This window comes from Crassostrea angulata, unplaced genomic scaffold, assembly GCF_025612915.1.
Source record: "Crassostrea angulata isolate pt1a10 unplaced genomic scaffold, ASM2561291v2 HiC_scaffold_227, whole genome shotgun sequence".
In the NCBI taxonomy this organism is placed as follows: domain Eukaryota; kingdom Metazoa; phylum Mollusca; class Bivalvia; order Ostreida; family Ostreidae; genus Magallana; species Magallana angulata.
The window spans coordinates 80,119-104,789 of record NW_026441780.1 but is presented as its reverse complement, the minus strand read 5'-3'; the positions used below and the strand labels follow the sequence as shown (position 1 = coordinate 104,789).

General features: G+C 34.8%; 1 protein-coding gene and 1 pseudogene across 2 annotated transcripts; one reads left to right on the top strand and one right to left on the bottom strand.

Moving 5' to 3' along the window:
* Positions 1-2,189: 2,189 nt before the first annotated feature.
* Positions 2,190-5,534, top strand: LOC128169825 (uncharacterized; annotated as a pseudogene).
* Positions 5,535-5,698: 164 nt separating this feature from the next.
* Positions 5,699-9,056, bottom strand: LOC128169824 (uncharacterized). 2 transcript variants are annotated; one of them, XM_052835884.1, is made up of 7 exons: positions 8,832-9,056; positions 8,502-8,599; positions 8,174-8,293; positions 7,343-7,607; positions 6,659-6,798; positions 6,170-6,367; positions 5,699-5,967 (listed from the first exon to the last, which is right to left on the bottom strand). In XM_052835884.1, the coding sequence occupies exons 3-7, from the start codon at positions 8,220-8,222 to the stop codon at positions 5,744-5,746; spliced, it is 876 nt and encodes a 291-aa protein (XP_052691844.1). In that variant the 5' UTR covers positions 8,223-8,293; positions 8,502-8,599; positions 8,832-9,056; the 3' UTR covers positions 5,699-5,743. The 2 variants fall into 2 exon arrangements, with proteins under 2 accessions (XP_052691844.1, XP_052691843.1); XM_052835883.1 differs by having other exon boundaries at positions 8,836-9,056.
* Between the last annotated feature and the right edge of the window lie 15,615 nt (positions 9,057-24,671).

Sequence of the window (24,671 nt, the reverse complement as noted above, 5' to 3'; positions counted from 1 at the left end):
TGGTACGGTCTACTAAGAGCAACAAAACAGTCATACATTCGTACCCGACACAATTCAAACTTTCCACTGAGAGCAACCCAACAACTTAGCACCTATTCACCTGGTATTATTCAGTACACTGACCTATGAATACTGTCTATTGAGTGAAATAAACCAGCTACACATTAGTATTTTTTGTCTATTGATAATGTCACTGAGAGAAACTTAACATCAATAATGGTACCAAAGGCAATTGGTAGTCTTCTGAGAGCAACACAACATCTATACATTAATATAACTTGTCTATTCATAAACCTTCTGGTAAGAACATAACCATTGCACCTTAGTACAGTAGGCTAAACATATGTTCACCTAAGAAAACCAAATTATCTTATGCATGATAACCAAGCTTATTGATAAGGTCCTCTGAGAAAAACATAATAATTGTACAATAGTACACTAGGCTATTGGTGTGAATCACTAAGAACAAATTCCTATCATCCAATGAGACCAACATGGCATTTCATAATAACATCTTAGGCAATGATACAGTTCACTAGGATTAACACAACAGTTTTCAATAAGTAATCTAGCCTTTTGATCAAATGTCATTGGAAGAGCTACCAATTGTACAACACTAACTCAGGCAATTGATACCGTCTAATCAGAGAAACACGTAAGTTACACATATGTTACACAATACAATTCACACTGTCCTTTGAGAGCAACATAATAGTAATACATCAGAACCCTAAGCCATCGATATGGTCAACTGAGAGCAACACAACATTATTCTAAAGAACCAAACCAATTGGTAGCTATACTAAAAGCAACTGAACAGTTCTACAATCCAGTTTCATAATAGTACTCAAGGCAAATGATGAATATGCAGTTGATACCAAGTATCCAATGCTATTGGTACGGTCTACTAAGAGCAACAAAACAGTCATACATTCTTACCCGACACAATTCAAACTTTCCACTGAGAGCAACCCAACAACTTAGCACCTATTTACCTGGTATTATTCAGTACACTGACCTATGAATACTGTCTATTGAGTGAAATAAAACAGCTACACATTAGTATTTTTTGTCTATTGATAATGTCACTGAAAGAAACTAAACATCAATAGTGGTACCTAAGGCAATTGGTAGTCTTCTGAGAGAAACACAACATCTATACATTAATATAACTTGTCTATTCATAAACCTTCTGGTAAGAACATAACAATTGCACCTTAGTACAGTAGGCTTAACATATGTTCACCTAAGAAATCCATATTATGTTATGCATGATACCCTAGCTTATTGATAAGGTCCTCTGAGAGAAACATAATAATTGTACAATTGTACACTAGGCTATTGATGTGAATCACTAAGAACAAATTCCTATCATCCAATGAGACCAACATGGCATTTCATAATAACATCTTAGGCAATGATACAGTTCACTAGGATTAACACAACAGTTTTCAATAAGTAATCTAGCCTTTTGATCAAATGTCATTGGAAGGGCTACCAATTGTACAACAGTAACTCAGGCAATTGATACCGTCTAATCAGAGAAACACGTAAGTTACACATATGTTACACAATACGATTCACACTGTCCTTTGAGAGCAACATAATAGTAATACATCAGAACCCAAAGCCATCGATATGGTCAACTGAGAGCAACACAACATTATTCTATAGAACCAAACCAATTGGTAGCTATACTAAAAGCAACCGAACAGTTGTACAATCCAGTTTCATAACAGTACTCAAGGCAAATGATGATGCAGTTGATACCAAGTATCCAATGCTATTGGTACGGTCTACTAAGAACAATAAAACAGTCAAACATTCGTACCCGACACAATTCAAACTTTCCACTGAGAGCAACCCAACAACTTAGCACCTATTCACCTGGTATTATTCAGTACACTGACCTCTAAATACTGTCAATTGAGTGAAATAAACCAGCTACACATTAGTATTTTTTGTCTATTGATAATGTCACTGAGAGAAACTTAACATCACTAGTGGTACCTAAGGCAATTGGTAGTCTTCTGAGAGCAACACAACATCTATACATTAATATAACTTGTCTATTCATAAACCTTCTGGTAAGAACATAACCATTGCACCTTAGTACAGTAGGCTAAACATATGTTCACCTAAGAAAACCATATTATGTTATGCATGATACCCTAGCTTATAGGGGCTGTAAGCTCGCAAACGAGAGCGCGCGAGATTTAAATACTTCCGGTGACAAACAAACATGGTGATCTGCTTTGCGTTCGCATGCAATCATAGAAGTGGCGCTAATAGTTGCAAGTTCTATCGTTTTCCGACTGACACAAAGAAAAGGACGTTATGGGGAAAGATATGCAGGTCAGTATTAATGCATCTAAATGTATTCAGCATGTTTTGAATGAAATATATAAGCGATCTTGACCGGATTTCAGGACATGACATCTAATCATACAACTTATTTCATTGATAAGCAAGGCGATACCTGAGAACGAATAGTGAGACTTTATTTTTAATGCGTTATACATCAATCTATAGATTTGCGTTAGTCTGTTGATATATTCACGAACCACATGTACATCTTATGTGGACCATTACGTACCAATCTGATTAAAATCAAACCTTCCAATACGACCATCAAAATAAAGGAGCTAGTAGAAGGTTTGATTTTAAACAGACTGGACCATTACAAGTGCATGTGTCATCACCTGCGAAGTTCAATAAGCATAGTGATACTGTCGATGAAAAATTAAAATTAATTTAGTAAATTATAATACTGCTATATTTTTATGCCTAATATAGTACCAATAGTACAAGTAGAATTGTTAATACATGTACTCGTAACAGTCTAAGTAGTCATTATTCAGCTGTTATAAAGAGAATTCATGTTGTAAATTGCGGAGCCCATAGTCTATTATCATGATTAAAATCAATTAAACACTTGTTGAAATATACTGATACACTGATATACTGATACACATCATGATGTACATAGTCTACTAGTAATACTGATGTACATATAAATTTTGTCCGTCAAATTCAATACATGTATATTGAATTGCACCTCTATTTCGTGTATACAATGAGAGATAACAGTTGCGGTATATGCTGTTGCTTTGAAACTATACAGACAACTGACTTTTCTTTATTTAGAAGAGCTGATCGACAACCAGAAAATCAAAATGACAGGATTTGTTCCTGCCATTTCAAAGAGGGGAAAAAGGAAGGAGATCCTGTCTACTTTGCATGGAACGACAAAAAGTACATGGATTTTCCTGATCCGGAAAAATCAGATAGGTGAGAGAAATTTTTTCATAGAAGTATTTACTAAATTTGGCTAATTCTAATATTTCCTATAATTAATTTGTCAAATATTGAATGCTAGATGTGGTTGATATTACAAAATAAACATTATGTACAAAGTTTATGCTATTTAGATACAATTAATTAATATTTATATATTAATATATTAATTAAAAATGCTTCCAGGAAAAGGAGGAAGACGTGCCAGTCCCAGTCCTGTGAAGCTAAAACAATAACCCAGCGTCCATCCTGTGAGAAAGAGCAGATACAAGATGCTGTTGATTGTGAAGATGTAGAACATGTAACTTCCTCAATCATTTTGCAAATATTTTTAATCATCTTTTTTAAAATGGTGTTTTATATAACAAATAAGTAGATACAATATCCATACATATAGTGAAATGAAAATATATTTATCTTAAGGTTGATGTAGATCACAGCTACACAGTATCTTGCTCAAGAAACTGTTCAATAGAAATGCAACAACTCTCTTCAGAGATTTAAAAAGTTGGAAGAAGAGTTAGTTGCTCTAAAGATCAACAGCAATAAAAGAAAACCCATGACTGTAGCAGAAATTAGGGACAGCGAAGAAAAGGTTAATATATATTATTGTTGATGAGGTAAAATGAAATTTACATACTAGAAAAAAAAATTATCAAAGGTTCTTTCTTGTGAAATTTATGACTTATTTTGCAGATGCTGCTTTACACATCAATACAATATGATGTCTTTGAAGTGCTTGTGGGACTGCTTGGTCGCTTTGAATTAAATTACTTTAATGGTTGGTCACCATCACTAAATATTGAAAATCAGCTTCTGATTGTTTTAATGAAGCTGAAGCTCAACCTAAGAGACAACGACTTGGCTCACAGGTATAATAACTTACATTAATTTAATGAATATTTGAATGTGAAATAAATAATAAATTATATTCAGTATATATTAGTTCACCTGAGCCAAAGGCTCAAGTGAGCTTTTCTGATCAAAATTTGTCTGTTGTCTGTCATTGGCTATTGAGATCCCCGCCCTCAAACCATATATTTTTTTGTATCAAGATCTAAATCTTATTTTCCTATTGATGAATGTTCATTCATGGATATTGGAAGATGACAAAGGTTTACTTTTGTCCATACCCTTCAATATATACACATTGTTAATCCCAAACCTCTGATCATCTCTATGAAGCAGAGTGCTCAGGTGAGCAATGTGACCCTTGGACCTTTTGTACTTATTTTCTTGGATGGTAATATTTTGGTAACAATATACATTTTATCTCTCATTTCGCAGGTTTTGTGTAAGCAGATCTACAATTTCCAACATTTTTAACACATTGGTTCATGCCCTCCATGAAATGTTGTATGTGGGTGTTGTTGACACATGTTTCCCCAGTCAGCTTAAATGCAAAGGTTTGTATGATGATTTACATTCACATGAATAGAAAATCCTATTATGAAGCAAATATTGATGCATTATATTCTTTATCTATATTGCAAACATTGATTTGCTATCTAATCATGCAGACTGCTTTAACATAATATACATGTAATAATTATAGAATGTTGCTATATTGTAGACTTAAATTATTTCCCTATAATTAAGAAATATTAAGCCAACTTTACATCTTACTTAAAGTACTGTTGAATTAATTGATTTCCCCCCCCTTTTCATTTAGGCTCTATGCCAAAGTCATTTGCAGAGTTTTCCTCTGCAAGGGCTTCCATGGATGCCATTGAGACAACCCAGGATATTCCTGGACACCTGGATACACAGGCCATGGCATACAATTCATATAAGAGCCGTCACACTGTTAAAGCAGTGACTTGTGTCGCCCCAAATGGTGCCATCACTTACTGTTCTCCTTTATATCCAGGATCAACATCAGATGTTGCGATTGTGCGTCACAGCAAAGTTCTTGAGAAATTCAAACCTGGAGACCTAATTTTAGCCGACAAGGGATTCACAATCCATGATCAATTACCCCAAGGTGTGTGCTTGAACATTCCAGCATTTTTATCCTCAAGAGGGCAGTTTACCAAGAAAGAAGCAGAACTGTGTTACAAAATAGCCAGAGCAAGAATTCACGTGGAACGGGCTAATGAGAGGATAAAGAACTTCGCCACATACCAGCAACCTACAGGCCATTATCAACCAAGATATTTCAACTTTGTTCCTCCTTGGTCAACTTGCAAGCACCTCTTTTGAAAGAAATTTCATAGAGCATTTACAATTATGAATCCATCTGATTTTTTATTTTTTCAGAAACATTATTCATGCAACATTGTTCACTTGTAAAGTAGAATGGGATGCATGTTAACATTTTTATGCTATTATGAGACTTTATTAGCATTGCTGTTGATCTATGTTTTGTATATGAAATCAAATGATAAATAAGTGGACTGCACTGATTTCTTTTGTTTTATTAGATGTGTTATTTCAATACATCTTGTTAATTTTTAATTAGTTCTGGAATGAAAGTGTTAAAATAAAATTCTATTAATTGTGCAATGTTCTTTGTCCACTCAGAGTCCTTGGTGATCCGGATAATTTTGCAGTCTTTAGTAGTCCAAACAATCAAATCACAGCAGTTCTTATTGCACAAATGGAGCTGGCCTTGTATCTGGTGAAAGTAAGGATGGTTGGACTTGAGGTAGAAAAAGCCTTCTCTGTATTCTAAATACAACAAAGAGTTTGCATAAAACATATATTCAAATACGGTTTACAACTTTATATCAATAACTGGAACAGAAGGGGAAATGTAGTTAATAGAGGTTCATATACAAATATTTTGAAAGAGTAATAGAACACAGAACTCTATAGTTTGAGTGCTTTCATGAATTTAGATTGATATACATCAGTATATACATGTACTTACCAAGGTAAAAATCCTTTAGACTGTGCACTGCCTCATATATTGTTAAATGTGCTGCAGAGTAAGGACATTTCACTTCAACTATATCAGGAACAGCATCTCGAGCCTCTGGTGTCTGGAAATTCACATCACATGTTGGTGGGTGCAGGACTAAACCATCTGGAGATGCACCTAAAACGCCAGACTCGTGCAGCCAAATCCCTGAATCAAAATAAATTTTAAATTTGCAATTTTATTGAAACGGGTATATTAAAGAAAATGTTGTTATATTTCATATTCATTTAATATTTATAAAAACGATAAATCGATATAAAGTAAATGAGGTTTTTACCTCAAACAAAAAAAATATATATTCATTTCTTGAAAATTAAATGAGAATGGACAATTCTCATGAGAAATTTGGGTAAAAGTTCCTTTCAAAATGGAGTCATGGTCAATTTAAGAACAATGCCGTCTGTTCGGAAATGATCAAGATTAAAGAACAAAAATTACCAGTTTGTTGCACTGAAGCATTAAATTCATGTTCATATTTCTTCAGTGCATGTTCCTCATGTGTAATTCCCCAAGCAACTGCTTTGATGGATTCTAAGTTGTATGAGGACATGAGACGTTTCTTGAGAGAAATGGTAATTCTGCAATTAAAAACATCCATTACTAGCCATTTATAAGCAGTACACAGTTATTATTCAGGCACGTAGCATCGTTTTTGAAAGTGGGGGGGGGGGGGGGCCAGAACCATCCAAAAAATCTTGACAAGCAAAAAAAAAAGGGAAATTTAAAGTTTCCAAAAATCTTCAAAATCCTAATCCGGGGGGGGGGGGGGGGGGGGGGGGGGGGGTAGACTCAACTATGCTTCCAAAAAAATTCTTCCCTACCAAAATTCCTAATCCGTGGGGGGGGGGGGGGGGGGGGGTTACTTCAATTTGACTACTCGTTTCCTTATTTTCATATCAATTTTTTACTAACTTCCAAAAAAGTGGGGGGGCCAACTCCATTATAATTCATTTTTTTATATGTAAATTTTAAAAAATTTGTTGCTGCGAGAAAAAGTCCCCCCTGATGCTACGTGCCTGTTATTGAAACCTGTACATAATTAGTTTTAGAATTATCAAATGCTATTCATGATGCATAAATTCATGAATCATGCTGGATAAGTATATAATAATAATAGTTTACTGTCTTCTCTTTGTACTGAGCACTGCTCCAAAATTGGATGCTGTTATCCTGTTTTTTCTGATGATTGACCACATTGGATTGTTTCTTTGACCCTTGGTTGCCAGTGCAGTATTTGTTATGACTTCTTCAGACAAAATCAGAGCTCGTCTTAACCATACCATGGGCATATCAGAATGAACAAATTCTGCACTGGTCAAGAGATCTTCTATGATGGGAGCAGGGGGGCCTGGCTCACATGGTTCTGGCTGAAGAATCCATTCCATAGCTGTATATATACAAACATGTTATTGTTTTTCTAGTACATATATGAATATGTATCTAAACATTTATGAACGTTTTGTAATTGTAAAACATTTAAAAGTTTCTACAATAAGTCTACACCTATCTACAGGTAGTAAGCATCACATAATTTTTTATATATTTCAAAATTTCAGTGATCACATACACTAATTCTGTAATATTCTATCAAATATTACAAATTATTCTCTCATTTTACATGCATAACAATCAAACAACATAAAAACTTAATACTGAAATTTAAAAAAAGTATATTCAAATGAAAGCAACTCTGTCAGAAAATGAAATGATCATAACTAAGATATAACAAAATATAGATCAGAATACAGATTAGTAAAACATTTTTTGCAAATTGGCAACAACCAATTATACCAATAAATCTGCCTAGTTTTGCTAACTCTTGTTGAAAAAAACTTCTGTCATTATCATCGAATGGCCTGCGCAGAGCACTTAAAATTCAAGAAAATTACTTCTTAAAGCATGAACAATTAATCCATATTTTTTTTACTTGTTAATCCAATATTTCACACTTACTGATAATCAGGTTGAGATGGTGGAAATAATTCTTCCATTGTCTTAACATCTGTTTTAATGGCTGTCTTTGGATTCTTTAGCCATCCACATTTCACATCAGTCTTACTAACACATTTGTACCTGTATAATTATGTATTCGAATTAATATTTCACAATTAATAGTAAATCAGGCACGTTATTAAACAATTTCATTAAATTCAATGAACATCAGTATGTAGTACTACTAAGTCAAGCAACATATTTACATCGCCTCCTATTTTCACATCATATTTTACCTGCATGAACTAGACACAGTAGTACATTTCAATTGACAACTGATTGAACTTACCCATACAACAGTGCTGCTGCAACGTGATGACAGACAAACTTCCCTAAAGGACACTCACAATTTGTCGAAGATACGGCATAGCCATCGTCTAGAGCTGCCTACAAATATGTCCAAAACGGGTTGTAATATAAAATTTGCATATTGTAATATCCCCATAAAACCCGAATATCCTCCAGTGTGACAAAATGTATTGGAAATAAAATTGAACTTTTAAGTTTGGAACGTTTTAGGAAGCAATACACAAATTACACTACGTACGTTACATTAATAATTACGCACATTATCATACATTAAAATCACGAAATTAAAGGTAGACATGTATTTCCTTACTTACTGTTACTTTGTATGACTTGTTCTTCATCGACGCCTGAACCACTGCATTAACTATATTCGTCTCGTTGTCGAAGAGAAACTTCAAAACATGATTGCTATATACAGCATTCTCTGATTTTCGCATAAGCTTCGGTTTGTCTGTAGTATAATTAGCCCAATACTGTATCGATATCGCCATTTCTGCATTTGTTTGTCACCGGAAGCGCTTCACCGGAAATTACTTAAAACGAGACTTACAGCCCCTATTGATAAGGTCCTCTGAGAGAAACATAATAATTGTACAATTGCACACTAGGCTATTGGTGTGAATCACTAAGAACAAATTCCTATCATCCAATGAGACCAACATGGCATTTCATAATAACATCTTAGGCAATGATACAGGTCACTAGGATTAACACAACAGTTTTCAATAAGTAATCAAGCCTTTTGATCAAATGTCATTAGAAGAGCTACCAATTGTACAACAGTAACTCAGGCAATTGATACCGTCTAATCAGAGAAACACGTAAGTTACCGTACACATATGTTACACAATACGATTCACACTGTCCTTTGAGAGCAACATAATAGTAATACATCAGAACCCTAAGCCATCGATATGGTCAACTGAGAGCAACACAACATTATTCTAAAGAACCAAACCAATTGGTAGCTATACTGAAAGCAACTGAACAGTTCTACAATCCAGTTTCATAATAGTACTCAAGGCAAATGATGATGCAGTTGATACCAAGTATCCAATGCTATTGGTACGGTCTACTAAGAGCAACAAAACAGTCATACATTCGTACCCGACACAATTCAAACTTTCCACTGAGAGCAACCCAACAACTTAGCACCTATTTACCTGGTATTATTCAGTACACTGACCTATGAATACTGTCTATTGAGTGAAATAAACCAGCTACACATTAGTATTTTTTGTCTATTGATAATGTCACTGAGAGAAACTTAACATCAATAATGGTACCAAAGGCAATTGGTAGTCTTCTGAGAGAAACACAACATCTATACATTAATATAATTTGTCTATTCATAAACCTTCTGGTAAGAACATAACCATTGCACCTTAGTACAGTAGGCTAAACATATGTTCACCTAAGAAAACCAAATTATCTTATGCATGATAACCAAGCTTATTGATAAGGTCCTCTGAGAAAAACATAATAATTGTACAATTGCACACTAGGCTATTGGTGTGAATCACTAAGAACAAATTCCTATCATCCAATGAGACCAACATGGCATTTCATAATAACATCTTAGGCAATAATACAGGTCACTAGGATTAACACAACAGTTTTCAATAAGTAATCTAGCCTTTTGATCAAATGTCATTAGAAAAGCTACCAATTGTACAACAGTAACTCAGGCAATTGATACCGTCTAATCAGAGAAACACGTAAGTTACCGTACACATATGTTACACAATACGATTCACACTGTCCTTTGAGAGCAACATAATAGTAATACATCAGAACCCAAAGCCATCGATATGGTCAACTGAGAGCAACACAACATTATTCTATAGAACCAAACCAATTGGTAGCTATACTAAAAGCAACCGAACAGTTGTACAATCCAGTTTCATAACAGTACTCAAGGCAAATGATGATGCAGTTGATACCAAGTATCCAATGCTATTGGTACGGTCTACTTAGAACAACAATACAGTCATACATTCTTACCCGACACAATTCAAACTTTCCACTGAGAGCAACCCAACAACTTAGCACCTATTTACCTTGTATTACTCAGTACACTGACTTATGAATACTGTCTATTGAGTGAAATAAACCAGCTACACATTAGTATTTTTTGTCTATTGATAATGTCACTGAGAGAAACTTAACATCAATAATGGTACCAAAGGCAATTGGTAGTCTTCTGAGAGCAACACAACATCTATACATTAATATAACTTGTCTATTCATAAACCTTCTGGTAAGAACATAACCATTGCACCTTAGTACAGTAGGCTAAACATATGTTCACCTAAGAAAACCAAATTATCTTATGCATGATAACCAAGCTTATTGATAAGGTCCTCTGAGAAAAACATAATAATTGTACAATAGTACACTAGGCTATTGGTGTGAATCACTAAGAACAAATTCCTATCATCCAATGAGACCAACATGGCATTTCATAATAACATCTTAGGCAATGATACAGTTCACTAGGATTAACACAACAGTTTTCAATAAGTAATCTAGTCTTTTGATCAAATGTCATTGGAAGAGCTACCAATTGTACAACAGTAACTCAGGCAATTGATACCGTCTAATCAGAGCAACACGTAAGTTACACATATGTTACACAATACGATTCACACTGTCCTTTGAGAGCAACATAATAGTAATACATCAGAACCCTAAGCCATCGATATGGTCAACTGAGAGCAACACAACATTATTCTAAAGAACCAAACCAATTGGTAGCTATACTAAAAGCAACTGAACAGTTCTACAATCCAGTTTCATAATAGTACTCAAGGCAAATGATGAATATGCAGTTGATACCAAGTATCCAATGCTATTGGTACGGTCTACTAAGAGCAACAAAACAGTCATACATTCTTACCCGACACAATTCAAACTTTCCACTGAGAGCAACCCAACAACTTAGCACCTATTTACCTGGTATTATTCAGTACACTGACCTATGAATACTGTCTATTGAGTGAAATAAAACAGCTACATATTAGTATTTTTTGTCTACTGATAATGTCACTGAGAGAAACTTAACATCAATAGTGGTACCTAAGGCAATTGGTAGTCTTCTGAGAGCAACACAACATCTATACATTAATATAACTTGTCTATTCATAAACCTTCTGGTAAGAACATAACCATTGCACCTTAGTACAGTAGGCTAAACATATGTTCACCTAAGAAAACCATATTATGTTATGCATGATACCCTAGCTTATTGATAAGGTCCTCTGAGAGAAACAAAATAAATGTACAATTGCACACTAGGCTATTGGTGTGAATCACTAAGAACAAATTCCTATCATCCAATGAGACCAACATGGCATTTCATAATAACATCTTAGGCAATGATACAGTTCACTAGGATTAACACAACAGTTTTCAATAAGTAATCTAGCCTTTTGATCAAATGTCATTGGAAGAGCTACCAATTGTACAACAGTAACTCAGGCAATTGATACCGTCTAATCAGAGCAACACGTAAGTTACACATAGGTTACACAATACGATTCACACTGTCCTTTGAGAGCAACATAATAGTAATACATCAGAACCCTAAGCCATCGATATGGTCAACTGAGAGCAACACAACATTATTCTAAAGAACCAAACCAATTGGTAGCTATACTAAAAGCAACCGAACAGTTGTACAATCCAGTTTCATAACAGTACTCAAGGCAAATGATGATGCAGTTGATACCAAGTATCCAATTCTATTGGTACAGTCTACTAAGAACAATAAAACAGTCAAACATTCGTACCCGACACAATTCAAACTTTCCACTGAGAGCAATCCAACAACTTAGCACCTATTTACTTGGTATTATTCAGTACACTGACCTCTAAATACTGTCTATTGAGTGAAATAAAACAGCTACACATTAGTATTTTTTGTCTATTGATAATGTCACTGAGAGAAACTTAACATCAATAGTGGTACCTAAGGCAATTGGTAGTCTTCTGAGAGCAACACAACATCTATACATTAATATAACTTGTCTATTCATAAACCTTCTGGTAAGAACATAACCATTGCACCTTAATACAGTAGGCTAAACATATGTTCACCTAGGAACACCATATTATTTTATGCATGATACCCTAGCTTATTGATAAGGTCCTCTGAGAGAAACATAATAATTGTACAATAGTACACTAGGCTATTGATGTGAATCACTAGGCAATGATACAGTTCACTAGGATTAACACAACAGTTTTCAATAAGTAATCTAGCCTTTTGATCAAATGTTATTGGAAGAGCTACCAATTGTACAACAGTAACTCAGGCAATTGATACCGTCTAATCAGGGAAACACGTAAGTTACACATATGTTACACAATACGATTCACACTGTCCTTTGAGAGCAACATAATAGTAATACATCAGAACCCTAAGTCATCCATATGGTCAACTGAGAGCAACACAACATTATTCTAAAGAACCAAACCAATTGGTAGCTATACTAAAAGCAACCGAACAGTTGTACAAACCAGTTTCATAATAGTACTCAAGGCAAATGATGATGCAGTTCATACCAAGTATCCAATGCTATTGGTACGGTCTACTAAGAACAACAAAACAGTCATACATTCGTACCCGACACAATTCAAACTTTCCACTGAGAGCAACCCAACAACTTAGCACCTATTTACCTGGTATTATTCAGTACACTGACCTATGAATACTGTCTATTGAGTGAAATAAAACAGCTACACATTAGTATTTTTTGTCTATTGATAATGTCACTGAAAGAAACTAAACATCAATAGTGGTACCTAAGGCAATTGGTAGTCTTCTGAGAGAAACACAACATCTATACATTAATATAACTTGTTTATTCATAAACCTTCTGGTAAGAACATAACCATTGCACCTTAGTACAGTAGGCTAAACATATGTTCACCTAAGAAAACCATATTATCTTATGAATGATATCCTAGCTTATTGATAAGGTCCTCTGAGAGAAACATAATAATTGTACAATAGTACACTAGGCTATTGATGTGAATCACTAAGAACAAATTCCTATCATCCAATGAGACCAACATGGCATTTCATAATAACATCTTAGGCAATGATACAGTTCACTAGGATTAACACAACAGTTTTCAATAAGTAATCTAGCCTTTTGATCAAATGTCATTGGAAGAGCTACCAATTGTACAACAGTAACTCAGGCAATTGATACCGTCTAATCAGAGCAACACGTAAGTTACACATAGGTTACACAATACGATTCACACTGTCCTTTGAGAGCAACATACTAGTAATACATCAGAACCCTAAGCCATCGATATGGTCAACTGAGAGCAACACAACATTATTCTAAAGAACCAAACCAATTGGTAGCTATACTAAAAGCAACCGAACAGTTGTACAATCCAGTTTCATAACAGTACTCAAGGCAAATGATGATGCAGTTGATACCAAGTATCCAATTCTATTGGTACAGTCTACTAAGAACAATAAAACAGTCAAACATTCGTACACGACACAATTCAAACTTTCCACTGAGAGCAACCCAACAACTTAGCACCTATTTACCTGGTATTATTCAGTACACTGACCTATGAATACTGTCTATTGAGTGAAATAAAACAGCTACACATTAGTATTTTTTGTCTATTGATAATGTCACTGAGAGAAACTTAACATCAATAGTTGTACCTAAGGCAATTGGTAGTCTTCTGAGAGCAACACAACATCTATACATTAATATAACTTGTCTATTCATAAACCTTCTGGTAAGAACATAACCATTGCACCTTAATACAGTAGGCTAAACATATGTTCACCTAGGAACACCATATTATTTTATGCATGATACCCTAGCTTATTGATAAGGTCCTCTGAGAGAAACATAATAATTGTACAATAGTACATTAGGCTATTGATGTGAATCACTAGGCAATGATACAGTTCACTAGGATTAACACAACAGTTTTCAATAAGTAATCTAGCCTTTTGATCAAATGTTATTGGAAGAGCTACCAATTGTACAACAGTAACTCAGGCAATTGATACCGTCTAATCAGGGAAACACGTAAGTTACACATATGTTACACAATACGATTCACACTGTCCTTTGAGAGCAACATAATAGTAATACATCAGAACCCTAAGCCATCCATATGGTCAACTGAGAGCAACACAACATTATTCTAAAGAACCAAACCAATTGGTAGCTATACTAAAAGCAACCGAACAGTTGAACAATCCAGTTTCATAACAGTACTCAAGGCAAATGATGATGCAGTTGATACCAAGTATCCAGTGCTATTGGTACGGTCTACTAAGAACAACAAAACAGTCATACATTCGTACCCGACACAATTCAAACTTTCCACTGAGAGCAACCCAACAACTTAGCACCTATTTACCTGGTATTATTCAGTACACTGACCTATGAATACTGTCTATTGAGTGAAATAAAACAGCTACACATTAGTATTTTTTGTCTATTGATAATGTCACTGAAAGAAACTAAACATCAATAGTGGTACCTAAGGCAATTGGTAGTCTTCAGAGAGAAACACAACATCTATACATTAATATAACTTGTCTATTCATAAACCTTCTGGTAAGAACATAACCATTGCACCTTAGTACAGTAGGCTTAACATATGTTCACCTAAGAAATCCATATTATGTTATGCATGATACCCTAGCTTATTGATAAGGTCCTCTGAGAGAAACATAATAATTGTACAATTGTACACTAGGCTATTGATGTGAATCACTAAGAACAAATTCCTATCATCCAATGAGATCAACATGGCATTTCATAATAACATCTTAGGCAATGATACAGTTCACTAGGATTAACACAACAGTTTTCAATAAGTAATCTAGCCTTTTGATCAAATGTCATTGGAAGAGCTACCAATTGTACAACAGTAACTCAGGCAATTGATACCGTCTAATCAGGGAAACACGTAAGTTACACATATGTTACACAATACGATTCACACTGTCCTTTGAGAGCAACATAATAGTAATACATCAGAACCCTAAGCCATCGATATGGTCAACTGAGAGCAACACAACATTATTCTAAAGAACCAAACCAATTGGTAGCTATACTAAAAGCAACTGAACAGTTCTACAATCCAGTTTCATAATAGTACTCAAGGCAAATGATGAATATGCAGTTGATACCAAGTATCCAATGCTATTGGTACGGTCTACTAAGAGCAACAAAACAGTCATACATTCTTACCCGACACAATTCAAACTTTCCACTGAGAGCAACCCAACAACTTAGCACCTATTTACCTGGTATTATTCAGTACACTGACCTATGAATACTGTCTATTGAGTGAAATAAAACAGCTACACATTAGTATTTTTTGTCTATTGATAATGTCACTGAAAGAAACTAAACATCAATAGTGGTACCTAAGGCAATTGGTAGTCTTCTGAGAGAAACACAACATCTATACATTAATATAACTTGTCTATTCATAAACCTTCTGGTAAGAACATAACCATTGCACCTTAGTACAGTAGGCTAAACATATGTTCACCTAAGAAAACCATATTATGTTATGCATGATACCCTAGCTTATTGATAAGGTCCTCTGAGAGAAACATAATAATTGTACAATTGCACACTAGGCTATTGGTGTGAATCACTAAGAACAAATTCCTATCATCCAATGAGACCAACATGGCATTTCATAATAACATCTTAGGCAATGATACAGGTCACTAGGATTAACACAACAGTTTTCAATAAGTAATCAAGCCTTTTGATCAAATGTCATTAGAAGAGCTACCAATTGTACAACAGTAACTCAGGCAATTGATACCGTCTAATCAGAGAAACACGTAAGTTACCGTACACATATGTTACACAATACGATTCACACTGTCCTTTGAGAGCAACATACTAGTAATACATCAGAACCCAAAGCCATCCATATGGTCAACTGAGAGCAACACAACATTATTCTATAGAACCAAACCAATTGGTAGCTATACTAAAAGCAACCGAACAGTTGTACAATCCAGTTTCATAACAGTACTCAAGGCAAATGATGATGCAGTTGATACCAAGTATCCAATGCTATTGGTACGGTCTACTTAGAACAACAATACAGTCATACATTCTTACCCGACACAATTCAAACTTTCCACTGAGAGCAACCCAACAACTTAGCACCTATTTACCTTGTATTACTCAGTACACTGACTTATGAATACTGTCTATTGAGTGAAATAAACCAGCTACACATTAGTATTTTTTGTCTATTGATAATGTCACTGAGAGAAACTTAACATCAATAATGGTACCAAAGGCAATTGGTAGTCTTCTGAGAGCAACACAACATCTATACATTAATATAACTTGTCTATTCATAAACCTTCTGGTAAGAACATAACCATTGCACCTTAGTACAGTAGGCTAAACATATGTTCACCTAAGAAAACCAAATTATCTTATGCATGATAACCAAGCTTATTGATAAGGTCCTCTGAGAAAAACATAATAATTGTACAATAGTACACTAGGCTATTGGTGTGAATCACTAAGAACAAATTCCTATCATCCAATGAGACCAACATGGCATTTCATAATAACATCTTAGGCAATGATACAGTTCACTAGGATTAACACAACAGTTTTCAATAAGTAATCTAGTCTTTTGATCAAATGTCATTGGAAGAGCTACCAATTGTACAACAGTAACTCAGGCAATTGATACCGTCTAATCAGAGCAACACGTAAGTTACACATATGTTACACAATACGATTCACACTGTCCTTTGAGAGCAACATAATAGTAATACATCAGAACCCTAAGCCATCGATATGGTCAACTGAGAGCAACACAACATTATTCTAAAGAACCAAACCAATTGGTAGCTATACTAAAAGCAACTGAACAGTTCTACAATCCAGTTTCATAATAGTACTCAAGGCAAATGATGAATATGCAGTTGATACCAAGTATCCAATGCTATTGGTACGGTCTACTAAGAGCAACAAAACAGTCATACATTCTTACCCGACACAATTCAAACTTTCCACTGAGAGCAACCCAACAACTTAGCACCTATTTACCTGGTATTATTCAGTACACTGACCTATGAATACTGTCTATTGAGTGAAATAAAACAGCTACATATTAGTATTTTTTGTCTACTGATAATGTCACTGAGAGAAACTTAACATCAATAGTGGTACCTAAGGCAATTGGTAGTCTTCTGAGAGCAACACAACATCTATACATTAATATAACTTGTCTATTCATAAACCTTCTGGTAAGAACATAACCATTGCACCTTAGTACAGTAGGCTAAACATATGTTCACCTAAGAAAACCATATTATGTTATGCATGATACCCTAGCTTATTGATAAGGTCCTCTGAGAGAAACAAAATAAATGTACAATTGCACACTAGGCTATTGGTGTGAATCACTAAGAACAAATTCCTATCATCCAATGAGACCAACATGGCATTTCATAATAACATCTTAGGCAATGATACAGTTCACTAGGATTAACACAACAGTTTTCAATAAGTAATCTAGCCTTTTGATCAAATGTCATTGGAAGAGCTACCAATTGTACAACAGTAACTCAGGCAATTGATACCGTCTAATCAGAGCAACACGTAAGTTACACATAGGTTACACAATACGATTCACACTGTCCTTTGAGAGCAACATAATAGTAATACATCAGAACCCTAAGCCATCGATATGGTCAACTGAGAGCAACACAACATTATTCTAAAGAACCAAACCAATTGGTAGCTATACTAAAAGCAACCGAACAGTTGTACAATCCAGTTTCATAACAGTACTCAAGGCAAATGATGATGCAGTTGATACCAAGTATCCAATTCTATTGGTACAGTCTACTAAGAACAATAAAACAGTCAAACATTCGTACCCGACACAATTCAAACTTTCCACTGAGAGCAATCCAACAACTTAGCACCTATTTACTTGGTATTATTCAGTACACTGACCTCTAAATACTGTCTATTGAGTGAAATAAAACAGCTACACATTAGTATTTTTTGTCTATTGATAATGTCACTGAGAGAAACTTAACATCAATAGTGGTACCTAAGGCAATTGGTAGTCTTCTGAGAGCAACACAACATCTATACATTAATATAACTTGTCTATTCATAAACCTTCTGGTAAGAACATAACCATTGCACCTTAATACAGTAGGCTAAACATATGTTCACCTAGGAACACCATATTATTTTATGCATGATACCCTAGCTTATTGATAAGGTCCTCTGAGAGAAACATAATAATTGTACAATAGTACACTAGGCTATTGATGTGAATCACTAGGCAATGATACAGTTCACTAGGATTAACACAACAGTTTTCAATAAGTAATCTAGCCTTTTGATCAAATGTTATTGGAAGAGCTACCAATTGTACAACAGTAACTCAGGCAATTGATACCGTCTAATCAGGGAAACACGTAAGTTACACATATGTTACACAATACGATTCACACTGTCCTTTGAGAGCAACATAATAGTAATACATCAGAACCCTAAGTCATCCATATGGTCAACTGAGAGCAACACAACATTATTCTAAAGAACCAAACCAATTGGTAGCTATACTAAAAGCAACCGAACAGTTGTACAAACCAGTTTCATAATAGTACTCAAGGCAAATGATGATGCAGTTCATACCAAGTATCCAATGCTATTGGTACGGTCTACTAAGAACAACAAAACAGTCATACATTCGTACCCGACACAATTCAAACTTTCCACTGAGAGCAACCCAACAACTTAGCACCTATTTACCTGGTATTATTCAGTACACTGACCTATGAATACTGTCTATTGAGTGAAATAAAACAGCTACACATTAGTATTTTTTGTCTATTGATAATGTCACTGAAAGAAACTAAACATCAATAGTGGTACCTAAGGCAATTGGTAGTCTTCTGAGAGAAACACAACATCTATACATTAATATAACTTGTTTATTCATAAACCTTCTGGTAAGAACATAACCATTGCACCTTAGTACAGTAGGCTAAACATATGTTCACCTAAGAAAACCATATTATCTTATGAATGATATCCTAGCTTATTGATAAGGTCCTCTGAGAGAAACATAATAATTGTACAATAGTACACTAGGCTATTGATGTGAATCACTAAGAACAAATTCCTATCATCCAATGAGACCAACATGGCATTTCATAATAACATCTTAGGCAATGATACAGTTCACTAGGATTAACACAACAGTTTTCAATAAGTAATCTAGCCTTTTGATCAAATGTCATTGGAAGAGCTACCAATTGTACAACAGTAACTCAGGCAATTGATACCGTCTAATCAGAGCAACACGTAAGTTACACATAGGTTACACAATACGATTCACACTGTCCTTTGAGAGCAACATACTAGTAATACATCAGAACCCTAAGCCATCGATATGGTCAACTGAGAGCAACACAACATTATTCTAAAGAACCAAACCAATTGGTAGCTATACTAAAAGCAACCGAACAGTTGTACAATCCAGTTTCATAACAGTACTCAAGGCAAATGATGATGCAGTTGATACCAAGTATCCAATTCTATTGGTACAGTCTACTAAGAACAATAAAACAGTCAAACATTCGTACACGACACAATTCAAACTTTCCACTGAGAGCAACCCAACAACTTAGCACCTATTTACCTGGTATTATTCAGTACACTGACCTATGAATACTGTCTATTGAGTGAAATAAAACAGCTACACATTAGTATTTTTTGTCTATTGATAATGTCACTGAGAGAAACTTAACATCAATAGTTGTACCTAAGGCAATTGGTAGTCTTCTGAGAGCAACACAACATCTATACATTAATATAACTTGTCTATTCATAAACCTTCTGGTAAGAACATAACCATTGCACCTTAATACAGTAGGCTAAACATATGTTCACCTAGGAACACCATATTATTTTATGCATGATACCCTAGCTTATTGATAAGGTCCTCTGAGAGAAACATAATAATTGTACAATAGTACATTAGGCTATTGATGTGAATCACTAGGCAATGATACAGTTCACTAGGATTAACACAACAGTTTTCAATAAGTAATCTAGCCTTTTGATCAAATGTTATTGGAAGAGCTACCAATTGTACAACAGTAACTCAGGCAATTGATACCGTCTAATCAGGGAAACACGTAAGTTACACATATGTTACACAATACGATTCACACTGTCCTTTGAGAGCAACATAATAGTAATACATCAGAACCCTAAGCCATCCATATGGTCAACTGAGAGCAACACAACATTATTCTAAAGAACCAAACCAATTGGTAGCTATACTAAAAGCAACCGAACAGTTGAACAATCCAGTTTCATAACAGTACTCAAGGCAAATGATGATGCAGTTGATACCAAGTATCCAGTGCTATTGGTACGGTCTACTAAGAACAACAAAACAGTCATACATTCGTACCCGACACAATTCAAACTTTCCACTGAGAGCAACCCAACAACTTAGCACCTATTTACCTGGTATTATTCAGTACACTGACCTATGAATACTGTCTATTGAGTGAAATAAAACAGCTACACATTAGTATTTTTTGTCTATTGATAATGTCACTGAAAGAAACTAAACATCAATAGTGGTACCTAAGGCAATTGGTAGTCTTCAGAGAGAAACACAACATCTATACATTAATATAACTTGTCTATTCATAAACCTTCTGGTAAGAACATAACCATTGCACCTTAGTACAGTAGGCTTAACATATGTTCACCTAAGAAATCCATATTATGTTATGCATGATACCCTAGCTTATTGATAAGGTCCTCTGAGAGAAACATAATAATTGTACAATTGTACACTAGGCTATTGATGTGAATCACTAAGAACAAATTCCTATCATCCAATGAGATCAACATGGCATTTCATAATAACATCTTAGGCAATGATACAGTTCACTAGGATTAACACAACAGTTTTCAATAAGTAATCTAGCCTTTTGATCAAATGTCATTGGAAGAGCTACCAATTGTACAACAGTAACTCAGGCAATTGATACCGTCTAATCAGGGAAACACGTAAGTTACACATATGTTACACAATACGATTCACACTGTCCTTTGAGAGCAACATAATAGTAATACATCAGAACCCTAAGCCATCGATATGGTCAACTGAGAGCAACACAACATTATTCTAAAGAACCAAACCAATTGGTAGCTATACTAAAAGCAACTGAACAGTTCTACAATCCAGTTTCATAATAGTACTCAAGGCAAATGATGAATATGCAGTTGATACCAAGTATCCAATGCTATTGGTACGGTCTACTAAGAGCAACAAAACAGTCATACATTCTTACCCGACACAATTCAAACTTTCCACTGAGAGCAACCCAACAACTTAGCACCTATTTACCTGGTATTATTCAGTACACTGACCTATGAATACTGTCTATTGAGTGAAATAAAACAGCTACACATTAGTATTTTTTGTCTATTGATAATGTCACTGAAAGAAACTAAACATCAATAGTGGTACCTAAGGCAATTGGTAGTCTTCTGAGAGAAACACAACATCTATACATTAATATAACTTGTCTATTCATAAACCTTCTGGTAAGAACATAACCATTGCACCTTAGTACAGTAGGCTAAACATATGTTCACCTAAGAAAACCATATTATGTTATGCATGATACCCTAGCTTATTGATAAGGTCCTCTGAGAGAAACATAATAATTGTACAATTGCACACTAGGCTATTGGTGTGAATCACTAAGAACAAATTCCTATCATCCAATGAGACCAACATGGCATTTCATAATAACATCTTAGGCAATGATACAGGTCACTAGGATTAACACAACAGTTTTCAATAAGTAATCAAGCCTTTTGATCAAATGTCATTAGAAGAGCTACCAATTGTACAACAGTAACTCAGGCAATTGATACCGTCTAATCAGAGAAACACGTAAGTTACCGTACACATATGTTACACAATACGATTCACACTGTCCTTTGAGAGCAACATAATAGTAATACATCAGAACCCAAAGCCATCCATATGGTCAACTGAGAGCAACACAACATTATTCTATAGAACCAAACCAATTGGTAGCTATACTAAAAGCAACCGAACAGTTGTACAATCCAGTTTCATAACAGTACTCAAGGCAAATGATGATGCAGTTGATACCAAGTATCCAATGCTATTGGTACGGTCTACTTAGAACAACAATACAGTCATACATTCGTACCCGACACAATTCAAACTTTCCACTGAGAGCAACCCAACAACTTAGCACCTATTTACCTGGTATTATTCAGTACACTGACCTATGAATACTGTCTATTGAGTGAAATAAACCAGCTACACATTAGTATTTTTTGTCTTTTGATAATGTCACTGAGAGAAACTTAACATCAATAGTGGTACCTAAGGCAATTGGTAGTCTTCTGAGAGCAACACAACATCTATACATTAATATAACTTGTCTATTCATAAACCTTCTGGTAAGAACATAACCATTGCACCTTAGTACAGTAGGCTAAACATATGTTCACCTAAGAAAACCATATTATGTTATGCATGATACCCTAGCTTATTGATAAGGTCCTCTGAGAGAAACAAAATAAATGTACAATTGCACACTAGGCTATTGGTGTGAATCACTAAGAACAAATTCCTATCATCCAATGAGACCAACATGGCATTTCATAATAACATCTTAGGCAATGATACAGTTCACTAGGATTAACACAACAGTTTTCAATAAGTAATCTAGCCTTTTGATCAAATGTCATTGGAAGAGCTACCAATTGTACAACAGTAACTCAGGCAATTGATACCGTCTAATCAGAGCAACACGTAAGTTACACATAGGTTACACAATACGATTCACACTGTCCTTTGAGAGCAACATAATAGTAATACATCAGAACCCTAAGCCATCGATATGGTCAACTGAGAGCAACACAACATTATTCTAAAGAACCAAACCAATTGGTAGCTATACTAAAAGCAACCGAACAGTTGTACAATCCAGTTTCATAACAGTACTCAAGGCAAATGATGATGCAGTTGATACCAAGTATCCAATTCTATTGGTACAGTCTACTAAGAACAATAAAACAGTCAAACATTCGTACCCGACACAATTCAAACTTTCCACTGAGAGCAATCCAACAACTTAGCACCTATTTACTTGGTATTATTCAGTACACTGACCTCTAAATACTGTCTATTGAGTGAAATAAAACAGCTACACATTAGTATTTTTTGTCTATTGATAATGTCACTGAGAGAAACTTAACATCAATAGTGGTACCTAAGGCAATTGGTAGTCTTCTGAGAGCAACACAACATCTATACATTAATATAACTTGTCTATTCATAAACCTTCTGGTAAGAACATAACCATTGCACCTTAATACAGTAGGCTAAACATATGTTCACCTAGGAACACCATATTATTTTATGCATGATACCCTAGCTTATTGATAAGGTCCTCTGAGAGAAACATAATAATTGTACAATAGTACACTAGGCTATTGATGTGAATCACTAGGCAATGATACAGTTCACTAGGATTAACACAACAGTTTTCAATAAGTAATCTAGCCTTTTGATCAAATGTTATTGGAAGAGCTACCAATTGTACAACAGTAACTCAGGCAATTGATACCGTCTAATCAGGGAAACACGTAAGTTACACATATGTTACACAATACGATTCACACTGTCCTTTGAGAGCAACATAATAGTAATACATCAGAACCCTAAGTCATCCATATGGTCAACTGAGAGCAACACAACATTATTCTAAAGAACCAAACCAATTGGTAGCTATACTAAAAGCAACCGAACAGTTGTACAATCCAGTTTCATAATAGTACTCAAGGCAAATGATGATGCAGTTCATACCAAGTATCCAATGCTATTGGTACGGTCTACTAAGAACAACAAAACAGTCATACATTCGTACCCGACACAATTCAAACTTTCCACTGAGAGCAACCCAACAACTTAGCACCTATTTACCTGGTATTATTCAGTACACTGACCTATGAATACTGTCTATTGAGTGAAATAAATCAGCTACACATTAGTATTTTTT

Coding starts and splice junctions, on each gene's coding strand:
- LOC128169824 (XM_052835884.1), bottom strand. CDS start 8,222: ATGTTAAGACAATGGAAGAATTATTTCCACCATCTCAACCTGATTATC. Junction 7,608..8,173: donor CCATCTCAACCTGATTATCA/GTAAGTGTGAAA, acceptor GTATATATACAG/CTATGGAATGGATTCTTCAG. Junction 6,368..6,658: donor TGCTTCAGTGCAACAAACTG/GTAATTTTTGTT, acceptor ATTTTGATTCAG/GGATTTGGCTGCACGAGTCT.